At 44.0% G+C, this 14,793-nt stretch overlaps 1 protein-coding gene across 46 annotated transcripts in view; it reads left to right on the forward strand.

Moving 5' to 3' along the window:
- SORBS1 (sorbin and SH3 domain containing 1) overlaps positions 1 to 14,793 on the forward strand; it is a 351,749-nt gene that overhangs the window by 223,597 nt on the left and 113,359 nt on the right. For 33 of the 46 annotated variants that reach the window (XM_068258094.1, XM_068258093.1, XM_068258095.1 and 30 more), the window contains 5 exons: positions 3,716 to 3,779; positions 7,319 to 7,393; positions 9,750 to 9,812; positions 12,096 to 12,152; positions 13,496 to 13,628. In XM_068258094.1, the coding sequence (XP_068114195.1) occupies positions 3,716 to 3,779; positions 7,319 to 7,393; positions 9,750 to 9,812; positions 12,096 to 12,152; positions 13,496 to 13,628 (392 nt within the window). The remainder of the gene's footprint in view (positions 1 to 3,715; positions 3,780 to 7,318; positions 7,394 to 9,749; positions 9,813 to 12,095; positions 12,153 to 13,495; positions 13,629 to 14,793) is intronic. The other 13 variants (XM_068258105.1, XM_068258101.1, XM_068258121.1 and 10 more) reach the window with 2 other exon arrangements.

Below are 14,793 nucleotides of genomic sequence, written 5' to 3' on the forward strand. Positions count from 1 at the left end.
ACACTTTCCTAGCAGAAAATGGCTTCTGAGAGCAAGAAGGAGATAAAAAGGTGAATTTCTTATCAGTGAGGGCCACACTGTAGTCACTTCCTGTCTGAGTCAGGACTGAGTCAGCCACTTACATACCTGATATTTAACTCTTTCAGGCAGAGAAAGAAAAAAAGGAACAAAGCATACTTATTTGTGTGCTAGGCACTGTACATATCCATGTCTATCTCATCATGTCACATGTCAGTTCGGGTATCCTTTAAGTATCAAAGGCACAGAATTAGCATGATTGTCAGAAATGGCATTTCTCAGCAATTGCAGCCTCTACATTTCTTTAAAGCGGACCTGAACTTTGCTCTAAAAGATAAGCAACAACTTAATAACCTTTAAAAATGTGTTACAGCTGATACAAATCCTGCAATAAATCTGCAGTGGGTCTACTTCCTGCTTTCGTGGAAGCAGATCTATTGTTAACATCCTGTGTTTACAAATTAGCTGCTCTGCCAAGGCATGCAGCTGACACAGCTGAGAGATCAAATTACTGTTGTGGTCATTCACAGATGAGGGGGCATTAGACAGAATAAACCTAAATACTTGAAGGGGGCAAGTCTCTCTGTTTTCCTTCTGTCCTGTGCAAGGGTTCAGGTCCACTTTAATTAACATTATGAAATGAATTATAATTTAGGGTGGCAGCACCTCCAATTCTGCAATCTTATTTTTGTCAAACAGTAGGGGGCGTTGCCTTGGCATTTTTAGCTGGAGAAATGTTGTCGAGTTATCCTAGTGTAAAGCTCTAGCCTAGTAGGAGAGGTCACAGTAAGACCCTCATAGGATTGTAGACTAAAGTAGAATATGGAAGAGTTATATAGAGGGCAGCAGAGAAAATGGGAGAGGTGATTACATTACATCGTGCATTGTCTAAAATTCAGGATACTAAAACTCTTCCTTCCAGCTCTCTGCGCAAACTGCTCATGCAGGGAATGTTTGGACACCCTATGCATCACACTGTGCATTGTCACCATGGCAACATTTATACATTACCAAATGGTTTCCTTGTGCGCCTATAACAATTCTGTCCCGATGCTTCAACTGTAGCTAAACTGGTGCAAAAGGAGATTATTAGTAGTATTTATATAGCGCTGACATTTTCAGCTCTGTACTGAGTATATTGTCTTGTTACTAACTGTCCCTCAGAGGGGCTCACAATGTAATCCCTACCATAATCATGTGTCTATGTATGTATTGTGTAGTGTATGTATCGTAGTCTAGGGCCAATTTAGGGGAAGCCAATTGACTTATCTGTATGTTTTTGGGATGTGGGAGGAATTTGCGTTTGCGATCACGCAAGCTGCTATTTCCACTACCTGTGATTGCGCCATATAGCCATCGGGTGCTGGCGATTGTGTTTGAGGAAAAAACATGAGAAATGATCATCGCGATCACTGTGAGCCAATCACAGTATAGAATAAAAAATTAAAAAAATGCTCCGGTCCGGGCCAGAGCCCATCGGTCTCAATTACTGCATATTTACTATCGTATGCATTTATCAAATGTGTGACTGAACTAGGTACAGCATTTTGTTCAGTTTTTTCCATGAACCTCAGTAGTAGAGCCGTTGTATTTCTTTAAAAGAAAAAAAATAAACTGTCCAACCTTAGTGTGAAATCCGCCCCATCCTAGGCTTTTTCACCAAGTCACAATTAGAACCCGTACATGCAGTACATGCCGGCTTCGGGGGTCTGACACCTGCCAAACATTCCCTGACAAATGGAGCAAATAATTTCTGTTGAGCGGCACAGATGACTTCATGCAGCACTCATTCTTCTAATAAAAGGAAAGAAAAGAAATTGGGCCGCTGTGCTTATTGATGCTTCAGTCCCAAATAGTCCTGCTTTCACCCATTGTGCTTGGGAGAGCTCTTGAAAGACAACAGAATATGCTAAAATGTTAAGACTGCAATCTCTGCTTTAAAGGGACGGTTCAGGGACTATTATAAAAAAATAAAAATCTGCATCCACTTACCTGGGTCTTCCTCCAGCCCGTGGCAGGCAGGAGGTGCCCTCGGCGCCGCTCCGCAGGCTCCCGGTGGTCTCCGGTGGCGCACCCGACCTGGCCAGGCCGGCGGCCAGGTCGGGCTTCTTTTGCGTTCCAAAATGCGCCTCACGGCGCCGCGCTAACGTCATCGGACGTCCTCTGGGCTTTACTGCGCAGGCTCAGAACTACTACTACTGAGCCTGCGCAGTACAGCCCGGACAACGTCCGATGACGTCAGCGCGCCGCCGTGAGGCGCATTTTGGAACGCAGAAGAATCCCGACCTGGCCGACGGCCTGGCCAGGTTGGGCACACAACCGGAGACCACCGGGAGCCTGCGGAGCGGCGCCGAGGTCACCTCCTGCCTGCCACGGGCTGGAGGAAGCCCCAGGTAAGTGGATGCAAATTTTTATTTCTTTTTAATAGTCCCTGAACCTTCCCTTTAAAGGAAACCCGAGGTGGGAGGGATATGGAGGCAGACATGTTTACTTCCTTTTAACTTCTTGCTGACCGCGTGACGCCGATGGGTGTGGACGTGGCGGCAGCCCCAGGACCACCTAACGCCGATCGACGTAAGATCATTGGGGCGTGGTTTGCGGGCGATCACGCGCGCTGATGTGCATGCAGCGAAACCGCCGTCTTTTATTGCTGTACAGCGCTGCGATGTAAGGCCGTGCTGTACTGGGGACAGCCGTGCCTTCTGTTGTGCAGGAAGTGATCGGCTCTCATAGGCTGAAGCCTATGACAGCTGATCACGATGATTGGCTGGCGGGAGGGATGTGAAAAGAAAAAAAAAAAGCAAATTCATTTTAAAAATATTGTGATAAATATTTATAAAAAAAGAAATATCTTGGGGGGCGATCAGACCCAACCAACAGGAAGCTCTGTTGGTGGGGAGAAAAGGTGGGGGGGAGATCACTTGTGTGATGAGTTGAACGGCCCTGTAGCAATGCCTTAAAGCTGCAGTGGCCAATTTAGTGAGAAATGGGCTGGTCTTTGGGGGGGGGGGGGGGGGGGTTTAACACTGCTGTCCTCAAGTGGTTAAAGAGAACCTGAGGTGAATAAACTAAACCTTATTAGGATACAGAGGCCTGTTCACTGCACAATGACATGCCTCTGTATCCTTCTGGTGCTGCCACCTGTCCCTTTTGAAAAATAGCACTGGAAGTACTTCCTGGGTCTGACTCACAGCTTAGCTTCTGATTGGAGGAAGTTTACAGAGGCGGGGAGCGAGGGAACAGAGGCTGGTGCCATGGAATGGAGATGGCGGGGGAGATGTATGGTGATTGACAAATACAAGATAAACAGAGGGCTAGCAACAAGCAGATTATCGTTAGCCTGGCGCTATTTTTCAGGGGAGACAGCAGAGTGCAGGAGGGGCTGGCGGCGGCACCTGAAGGATACAAAGGCGCATATCATTGTGCAGAGAACATGCCTCAGTGTCCTGTTAAGATTTAGAAATTCCGCCTCGAGTTCACTTTAAATAATGCACAATGTCTGGTTACCCTGCTGATCCTCTGCCTGTAATACTTTAAGCCATAGACCCTGAGCAAGCCTATCGATCAGATGTCTGATAAATCTGACAAGATAAGCTGCATATTTATAAATTAATATTGTAAAAAAAAAATAAACAATTTGTATTAAGTTATTTTTGTACAGTTACTCGTTAACTGATGACTGTATTCTCTTTTACAGAACACAGAGAGATCGAAAGATTGGTATAAGACTATGTTCAAGCAGATCCACAAACTAAACCGAGGTAAAGTCTAGGAGTGATGGTGACTTATATCAGAGCAAGACGCATGCTGCTGTGACTGATATGACCAAAGGGATTCATGCTGGTGGGGCATACGAGGGTAGTTGCCCACCTTGATGTCCAAGAATTCCATTATCTCCAACTGCCAAACATTTATCAGCAAAGTTCTGAAAGATAACATATAGTTAATGCCTGTGCACACCATGCAATTCCGTGTCAGACGGGTTAATAAGATCATTTCCAACAGGTCCAATCGAATTTGCAATCATTTTTCTGATCGATTTTCTGATCACTTCTATACAAAATTGATGAGAAAAAAACAATCGGAAATCAGATCGGACCTGTCAGAAATAATTCAACCGTCCATCTGATGGGAAATTGCATGGTGTGTACGAGGCATAAGCTGCTCATACACACACACGATTTTTTTTTTCTCCTGCAGATTCAATGACAATCTGATGGGAATCCTTTCCTTCACAATGTCCGATTGATCACATTTTGATTGATTTTAACCAGAAATAGAGTGAACGTATCTGTCAGACAGTACATACATTTAGGTCAAATGGGGACAGGTAGATCAATGGCTGATAGCATTGCAGTACGTCAAACTGTGCACTTCTGTGGCTTGATCGATTTCCAATAGATAACCGGCTGGGATCTTTTGAAAATTGATGTTCTGGGTGTGGTAGGAAACATTTTGCCACATTGAGGGCAATCCTTAAGAGTGTATGATTTCTGAGATATTGCACCGTTCTAAAAATACAGGCTTATTCAAGGAACAGCTGTGCAAAAATGACATTTAGTAACCCATAGCAACTGGTTCCTGGGGATTAATCAATACAGCCTGTTTAACCTTTTAGCAGCTTCAAAGGAGCTTTTGTCATTTAAGATAAGTGCACTGCTTTTGAACTTGTTTTTGCTGTAAATTCTTGGAATGCTTTGATCTCTCTCCGCTAGCAGAAAATATAGAAAATTAAAGCAGAAGTCCTCTGTTATTGTCTCATACTGCCCCTAGTGACAACTGGCCATAATTTCACATTATAGCAGTACTTATTATAAGCAGGGTAATGTAACAAATTATTTTTCCCTTATTATCCTCGTTAAAATGCATACAAGATAAAATAATTCTTATCAAAAAGCACCACCCAAAGAAAGCTTAATTTGTGGCGAATAAAACAATATATAGATCATTTCGATGTGATGAGGAACAATAAAGTTACTGGTGAATGAATGGGAAGAGCATAATGTAAAAATTGCTCTAATTTTTAAGGGGGAAAAAAACCTGTAGCTGCGAAGTGGTTAATCCAGTTGATATGCTGCTTATTGCATCTATGGCCCAAAAATGCCTTCTTTGCTTTTACCTTTGATATTAATAGCTGTACACTTCCTCTGTCATGAGTAATTTACCTCTAGCTTACCTCCTATCCAGAGTAATTACTTTGGTCATTAGCAGTTTAATTGTATTTTAATTCTGCCTGTTTGCATTTAAACTGTGTGCAGTTGGCGGGCAGAAGGTCGTTCCACCAGAGAACGATCCCTTATCTTAATCAGTCACAGTTGTGTTTCTGCAGTAATCTCTGGCACGATTCATTAATATGAGGTCTCTATCTGCGCACAATTAACTTTGGGTTTGGACGTCACATACTGTCAGGCATGTGTTATTTACACGCTCCCTAAAGGTCCTGAAAGGATTGCAAGCAACTTCGGACATACTTATACTGATTTGTAAATTGTTAGCAAAATATAATTAACCTTGCCACTGTATTTAGAAATGTGAGGCACGTGCACTGCCCAGCTTTCTTCAGTTGTGGACGCGCTGCATGTTCTTGTTAAAGAGGCTCTGTAACAAAATTTTGAGCCTTATTTCGTCTATCGTGTAAGTTCCTTTACCTGTTCTAATGTGCTCTGGCATACTGCAGCCTTTTCTAGTTGCACTGTCTCTGTAATAAATCTTATCTTCTTTCCTCTGTCGGGCTCAGGCTGAAATGTGTGGAATGTGCAGCACTGCTTGTGATAGGCAAAAGCTTTACACACCCTCTCCAAGCTCTCCTCTCAGCCTATCACAAGCTGGTTAGCAGCCATGTTTTTTGTTTGTAAACACTGCCTAAAACTGGCAATTACAAGCCAGGATTGCAGCAGGGAGAGGCAGAAACAGCACAGAGGGGCCCAGGAGAACATCATGAATAGAATGGTATGCTTTTTATGGTAAGAATTTTAGAGTACAGATTTAATTTCCATCTTAAAGAGAACCCGAGGAGTGTTTAAAGAATGTTATCTGCATACAGAGGCTGGATCTGCCTATACAGCCCAGGCTCTGTTGCTATCCCAAACCCCACTAAGGTCCCCCTGCACTCTGCAATCCCTCATAAATCACAGCCATGCGGTCAGGCTGTGTTTACATCTGTAGTGTCAGTCTCAGCTGCTCCCCCGCCTCCTGCATAGCTCCGGTCCCTGCCCCCGTTCCTTCCCTCCAATCAGCAGGGAGGGAAGGGATGCAGGCGGGGACTGGAGTTCTGCAGGAGGCGGGGAGAGCAGCAGACTGACACTATAGAGATAAACACAGCCAGCTCTGACAAGCTGTTTGTCAGCAGCGTGGCTGTGATTTATGAGGGATTGCAGAGTGCAGGGGGACCTTAGGGGGTTTGGGATAGCAACAGAGGCTGGGCTGTATTGGCAGATCCAGCCTCTGTATGCAGATAATATTCTTCAAACCCACCTCTGGTTCTCTTTAAAGGACACATGTAAGCTATTTGAAAAAAAATAAGAGTTTAACTTACTTGGGGCAGTCCACCCACAAGACGCAACGTAGTTTCCTTTTGAGCTGTAACCCAGTCTCATGTCAATCGCTAACACACATGGTGTTAGATGCTCTCACTCTTGTCCAAATCTAGTCCTTGAGGAAGAGGCCTGCATCGGATGGTTGGGTACCCGCGGGTTACTCGAAATGTGGGTCAGGTTTGGGTACCAGTTTTGATTTTAATTGTGCTGTAGGTGGGGTACGGGTAGCGGGTCTGCGGGTGTGGATTTGTTTGATGTCTGTATTAGACCAGAGTAACAAAAGAGCTTTTTTTCTTCCCTTGCTGTAACCAGTTTTATAGTAGAGATAAAAGAATGATGCTGAAATCCCGTTCTGACTCCTCCTTTACCATTACTTCCAATGAGTTCTGGGTCACCATGAGCTTGCTGGTTAGTCTGTACCTCTCGGTGTTACAAGCCCTACTCCATAGAGCCAAATTAATCCATGCCACGCACTGATGAGGATCTAACAATCCGAAACAATCTGTATGCATGTTGGATTATTATGGCTCTGTACAAATTAACAAGCTGACACATCATTGCATTCCAGCGGTTCTGGAGGTGTGTTTAGCTTCTAAGGGTACAATGGTTAATTTGCATATATTCAGCAGTGATGCCCTGGGAGACATCGCAAGCTCACTCCAACCTGAATTATCACAAATTCTTTCTGTTTTAGGAAAGCAAACTTTTGTTTTTCTTCTCTATCAATCTTTGGTCATTTTCCAACTCTTGCTGCATTTTGCTAGACTCTCCTGAGGAAAACCCGTACACCCCAACATACACATTTCCTGAGCTGCCTGAGGTCAAGCCTAAAACAGAAGGTATCAGCGGATTAGCTTGATGGAGTGGATTTGTGCAGTGATATTTATATCCACAGATTCAGTGCAGTTTGCTTGTTAACCTTTTACGTAGAACAAGTGCTTTATTTTGCTAACACATAATAAAGTGTTATTATAACTCTAAAGGTGGCCACACACGATACAATAAAATGATCCAATTTTACAGTAATTCAATAAACGATCGTATCTCGAAAAAAATCAAAAGTTTTTTTTTTTTTTTTTTTTCATTCGACTAAAAAAATCGGATCGGATTTCCCATTTTTTTTTCTATTTAAAGGGAAGGTTCAGGGAGGGGAGTGAAAAAATAAAAATCAATTTCCACTTACCTGGGGCTTCCTCCAGCCCGTGGCAGGCAGGAGGTGCCCTCGCCGCTGCTCCGCAGGCTCCCGGTGGTCTCCGGTGGCCGACCCGACCTGGCCAGGCCGGCTGCCAGGTCGGGCTCTTCTGCGCTCCAAGGCCCGGCACTTCTGCGTCCCGCGCTGACGTCATCTGACGTCCGCCGGGCTCTACTGCGCAGGCGCAGCACAGCCCGGCGGACGTCCGATGACGTCAGCGCGGCTGCGTGGGACGCAGAAGTGCCTGGCCTTGGAGCGCAGAAGAGCCCGACCTGGCAGCCTGCCTGGCCAGGTAGGGTCGGTCACCGGAGACCACCGGGAGCCTGCAGAGCGGCGGCGAGGGCACCTCCTGCCTGCCACGGGCTGGAGGAAGCCCCAGGTAAGTGGAAATTGATTTTTATTTTTTCACTCCCCTCCCTGAACCTTCCCTTTAAATCGATCCGGAATGCCAGATATTTCTCTTCAATTTCTACTAAAGATTGTATGGTGTGTGTTGGATTGTTAATTTATTAATATACACACCTTAGCAATTTTCTCTGAGTTTCCAATCATTTTTATCATAATTGAGGAAAAAATTGAACATACGTGTGTGGCACATTGGTCATATTTTTGAAATGTTACAATCAGTCAGAAAAATTGATTGCAATTCTTAAATTGTAAAGATATATTAAAAAATTGTATGGTGTGTGGCCACCTTTATGCTGTTAAAAGGGCACTGTATCCTGATAGCTTTATAGTGGGAGGAGGCTATTGGATGGTGAAATTGCATCTACCAGCATAGCTTTATAGGTTGTGTGGTGTTCAGTAAAGGTTCATTTCCACCGTCTCCCATGCGATTTGAGTACATTTGCAGACATGCGTTTTTTGTTTGAAACCGCCTGGGTTTTTATACTTTTTTTGAATGCAAATTTTGCATCTAATTTGAAATCTCCCATAGCAACATGATATCACTGTGATTACACAGGCGACAGGAAGAAGCATGTTAGGGCCCGTTTCCACTTAGCCACAGAAAAGGAATAAGATAGGGCCCTAGGCAAGATAGGAGTTTTTGCCCTCTGCTGATGGTCACTTGGCTTTTTTGTAGTAAGATTTGGTGGAGGCTAGCATCCACTAAGCCCCTAGACTCTCTCCAGGCCCTAGGCAACTGCCTAGGCTTGCCTTGTGGATGATCCAGCTCTGTGTAGCCAGCGTGTGTCTTGCAGGACGCACGCTGGCACGCTGTAGTGATGGGAGCACGCATATGAAACGCTTAGCTGTGCCATGCGGTCCAGATTTGCAACGGCATGCAACCTGGACGGCAAAAGAGTCATTGGCCACATAGGGCGCATTTCCCTGTGCGACTCGACTGCGGGGAAACAATGCCCTAGTGGAAATGGGGCCCAATATCAGAAAATGGATGTGAAAATTTGCATTCCCATGGAGGACCTTTTGACTATTTTTGCATGGCATTTGCGTGCGTAACAGTGCGTGGTGCAAAAATCTGCAACAAGCAGTCTGCATTTTTTTTAATCCATTCTGATGCGGAAAAAAAAACCTATCAATGGAAACGAATACAAATTTCCGCACTCAGTGGAAATGAGCCCTAAGGCCTCGTTCACATCTTGCGCGCTTCCGTGTGCATTTGGAAGCGCGTATGACGTGGTAACATGCAAGAACAGCAGAAAAGCATAGACAGCCCTTCTGCCGTTAACATCAAAGGTGCTGAGCAGCAGTACGATGCGCTATGATGCGCTTGCGTACTGCTGCGTGCATTCTGTCCGCAAGTGCAGAGCTGACCCATTCACTGTCAATGGATGGGATCAGCAGCGCAGCGGGTAGCGGCGCAGATGACGTGCGATCGTACACATTGCGTTCCAATCGCACAGCCATCTGCGCTGCATAGATGTGAACGAGGACTTAGAAATAGTAAACCATGGGTTGCTTTTTGCATTCTTGAAGTTTAGATCTAACCGTAGAGGTGCTGAAAGCCCACTGCTTTTCTGTGCTGCTTTTCTCTGCTGCAGAGGTCAATCCTTACACTCCCACCTACCAGTTTCCTGTCTCTACTCCTAGTCCTAGCTCTGAAGGTAATCGCAAAGATCAGTCATTGGGTTTGCTGCACACATTTTTTTGGCTTCAAGGCTTTCAGGCTCTTTATTGATAACCCTGCAGGCTTTCTACGCTTACTATAATGCAAAGCATATTTTGGCCTTGGTATGCTGTGGTGTTTTTTGTCTTTGTTTGCTGTGAATTAACAATTGTTTGGAACTACATTAGACGTTCTTCAAGCGAACCGAAACTGAACATTAAAAGACAATTAACATACACACATCATACTTACTTCACACGTAGTCTACTCGTCAATCTTTTTCCTCTCCGTGTCATGTTTGTCCACTGTGATCGATGGAATTCTCCGGCCGCCATTTTAAAAATGGTGATGAACCTGTAACAGCTTCCTGGTCAGCACACTGTTACACTGTAATATTGCCCACTTCAACCACAGGGAAACATGGACATTACCTAGCACATCAGTTGTTCTTTCAGCTATAACTAACAGGAACTGATATATAACTGACAGGAACTGATATACAACTGAGAGCAACTGATATATTTCAGTTCTGACAAAATCTTTTCAGAACTAGAAGGTATCATTGTTAGAATAAAACCGTGGGCTTCTGAGAGGATCTGACGGCGAGGTAAGTATGTAATATTAATTTGCAGGTACATTGTTTTTTGTTTTTTTTTTAAATAATTTTGCTCAATTCAGGTTCACATGAATGCAGAGTCGCCCTCCGGCTCCTCACAAGTGTGTTTGATGTATTTAATAAATGGGCGTGTGCGTTTATTGATATTGGAACATGTCACCGGCTATGGAAAAGTGAAAATATTGTACATGACATAATACACTAAGCTTCCAGACATTATAACATTGAAGAATTCCTTAATTACGCTTGGCGCTTTGTTTGTTTTCAGCATTACTGAAGCTGTTACCTAAAGCTAATCCAGTCTAATGTTTAAGCTTTATATAATGCTTCAGGAAGCAATTTTGTGTTGAATAGATTTCTTTGCTACTATTTTATACTACACAGAGCAACAAAAGATTTATACTGCAGCCAAAGTCCTACCATAACAACCAGTCCTGTTTATGCTGTTTATGTTCACACATCTTTGTTCCTGTGTAGTCTGAGTCCTGTCTTATTTTCACTGGCATGTTGTTATTGCCTGCTGTATCATGTTACATTTTGCCGTTCCAGTTCTGGCGCATGTCCCAATACATTATTCACACAGTACAAGGTCAAGGATAAAGACCAGCAAATATCTATCTGAAAAAGGGGACCACTTTATGGCTGCTTTCACACTTACAGTACAGCATCTCTATGTGTTGCGGTACTCTTCCCTACCACAGCTCGTTTCTATGGAGACTTACACACTATTGCAACGTGATGCAATGCAAGGGAAGTAGCGAAATTGCCACAAGCCCCCTGCAAACTCTGCAGTGCATTGCCGCATGATCCATGCCTACAGCATAGATTAGGCAGCCATGCAAGTCTATGGCGATGTCAGTGTCCGTCTGTAACTATCGTTTATCACTTTTTCTTTAAAAGATAGTTACGCAATGTTGGTTGGAAGGATCGTTCGTGTGTCATCTTGATACATGACATCTTGCCATTGGTATGGACGTTAATGCTGGGAACACACGATGCAATATCCTGCCTGCTCGACAGGAATTGGGCAATTATTTCTGACACGTCTGCTCTGTTTCTGATCGAGAAAGGGGTCAATTTGCGAAGTTATCGTCGGAAAATGGATCCCTTTATTGATCGGGGGCAGTTTGGACTGTACACACGCTACAACTTCCTGTCCGATCATCCGTCGATTGGGCGGAAAATTGCATCGTGTACCTAGCACTGCAAGGCAAGAGTGCTAATTACTAAAGTGAACTTTTTAAGTTCTATTTATTTTGCTGCTTTAATCCAGTCTTATCCAGCTTCACTCTGGTAAATCGCTATGTAAAGTTTTGAGTGATATGACTCAGTCTTCAGCAAGGCTGTAATTACTGCCAAACATTTGACATTTTCCAGTCACTTACCCTCCGGGGAACGTTACGTTTTCCTCTTGATATTGGGAAGAGCTGCGTGATTACAGCAGGCGGAGGCTTCATAGGGAGAAGCTTTCGCTCACAGTCCCCAGTATTTACTGACTGAAAATTGAAGAATAATTACTGCATGTCAGTGAGATGAAGTATATTATGACACTTCATTATTGCATTTCTATTCGTTTCTTTGCTGTGCTGTTTTAATTTTTTTTTTTTTATTTCATTAAAAATACTTTGCAAGAAAGTTTTCAGCTCTGTCCGTGTTTATTTTTAGATGATGATTCAGACTACTCCTATCCAAACTATGGACGACATTCATACATAGAGGATGGTAAGTTTTAAGCCTGTGTGTTCACTTAGACTAAATCACCTCCAGCTATAGATGTCGGTCAGACACTCGTCATATTCAATTAGGGGAAGAGGCGCCCTGGTTGAATAAAAGCTTCTAAAAACTGTTTAAAAAACGAAAAGGGAAATGAGGTAGCTTACCTCAATGATGAAATCTTTGTAATATACAAAAGATTTTTTATTTAGCACAGACATTGCATTTCGCGGGTCTGAGCCCACTTCCTCAGGCCAAAACCAGTGCAAAATGATATGTATCAATCTAGCAAAGGGAGCCTCTTTGAGAGGCTAGATTGATTCATATAATATTTCACTGTTATTGGCCTGATGAAGCGGGCTCAGACCCGCGAAACGCGTTGTCTGAGCTAAATATCTTTTGTAAATTACAAAGATTTTGTCATTGAGGTAAGTTACCTCATTTCCCTTTTTGTTTTTAAACTGTATTTAGAAGCTTTTATTCAACCAGGGCGCCTCTTCCCCCTAATTGTGCATAGTACACCCCCGTACATATTCTGTCCGAGGGGTGGTGACAGAACACTTGTGGTTCCCACCAGGGTGGACCCCTGTCCCCTTTTTCTTCAAGATAGCGACCACGTCCAGGTCCTTCCCTGGACCACCCCGAGTGGAGTCGGGTTTATGATCTCCACCTGCTCCCTGTGATCTGTTGCCCCTTGCAACCCTCCTATGTGATTAGCATCTTGTGGATTTTCCACATCAATCTTTGACATATTGCACTACTGGGCTCCCGTTTTTTGTCTCATGTGCCTTTTCCTATAGGGTGCCGAGACACTCCTACTACATTTCACTTGTTATATTGTTTGTTTTTCTCCATCTATCGTACAACTGTAGTGAGGTATGTGGAGGCAGTCATATTTATTTCCTTTTAAGAAATACCAGTTGCCTGGCTATCCTGCTGATCCTCTGCCTCTAAAGCCCAATCTACACGATACGATTCTTTATACGATTCAATTACAATTCTATTGACGATCCGATTAAATCCAACATGTTTTGCAATGGCAGATCGAATTGAATCGAATCCTGATCGGACATGTCGGATTTAATCGGATCGTAAATAGAATCGTAATCGAATCGTATAATACATTTCGCCATAGACCCTGAACAAGCATGCAGAAGATCAGGTGTTTGACAAAATTGTCAGATTTTACAAGATTATCTGCATGCGTGGTTCTAGTGTGATTCAGGCTTTTTGTTTTTTTGTTGTGGGACCCCTAAATCAGAAGTATAAAGTATGTGATATAGTTGTAGTATTGTGTTACAGTATTGGCACTGGCAATCTTTTGATTCTTGGCTCTGGTCTGGAATGTGCAGGACAATCGCAGTCTTCAGTACCACGTTCCAAGAGTGAGATGGATCACGTGGACCTGGACAGCAATGTCCGCAGATCTGTCACCTTACCACTTCCAACAACCCGCTCTTCCTCCCTCAAGCCAAGCCACGAAAGGTGAGATTCTTTTCAGTAATGATGACCTGAGATAATGGGATGTACTGTGGGCAATCTTCATGTAGAGTTGGAAAATTTCAGCTTTTGAATACATTCTTTAATACAGTATATAGTGGAAGTACATGGAAATTACTTTTTCAAAAGGATGATGAAAGATTAGATCCTCTTGTTAGATTTAATTTGTGTTCGTGACCCTATTAGAGAGACTTTTTCTTCCTCTTAAAGTGTACCAGAGACGAAGCATATTCCAAGTTTTATACATACCTGGGGTTTCCTCCAGCCTTATTCGCTTGGATTCCTCTCACGCCACCGTCCTCAGACTTCTCCAGCTCTGGTACCGGGTCCCATAACTTCAGTCAGTCTGAGCAAGCGCAGTGCATCCTCTCCAGCGAAGAATACTACTGCGCAGGCGCAGTTGCTCCCAACAGCCGGAGAGAGACTGAGGGAGCGCACTACGCATGCATCAAACTGCCGCAAATGCCGAAGTTACAGGACCCGATACTGGAACACGAGAAGGATGAGGGCGGCGGCGTGGAAGCGATCCGTGCAGATGGGGCTGGAGGAAACCCCAGGTATGTATAAAACTTTGAATATGCTTTGCCTCTGGTATCCTTTAAGGCTACTTAAGAGTCCTGGAGCGGTAAATAAAAACAAAATTTGGACTTACCTGCGGAAGCCCCAGGTAAGTCCAGATTTCGGTCTTATGTACCGCTAAGGGTCCTTTTAACCAATCGTCCTGCGGCAGATGATCCCAGGGCAGGGCGATCGAACCTTGACCCCTTTCACATCAGATGATCCCAGGGCAGGGCGATCGAACCTTGTCCCCTTTCGCATTACCCTGAGTGCATCGACCGGGTAATGTGCATAGCACCGCCCCCTCTCAGTGACATACTCCCTGCTGGACAGGAAGTACATCACTGGCTTACCACGATTGCTCGTGCACACTTACCACGTCGCCATAGACTTACATTGCTGTATAATCCGTGCAGTGGGCACAGATCATTTAGCTACTTCCGCTGCATTGTGTCCACTAACTTTCTGTTGGATTACCAAATTGTATCATGCATTGCCAGATTTTTGCTCTCTGCGTTATTCTTCACAAATAAGACCATTCTGTCCAACTGAGCATAAATACCTTTCCACTCGTCTCCCTCCCCCGTTTATA

The sequence above is a fragment of the Hyperolius riggenbachi genome, chromosome 10 (assembly GCF_040937935.1).
Source record: "Hyperolius riggenbachi isolate aHypRig1 chromosome 10, aHypRig1.pri, whole genome shotgun sequence".
NCBI classification, from domain to species: domain Eukaryota; kingdom Metazoa; phylum Chordata; class Amphibia; order Anura; family Hyperoliidae; genus Hyperolius; species Hyperolius riggenbachi.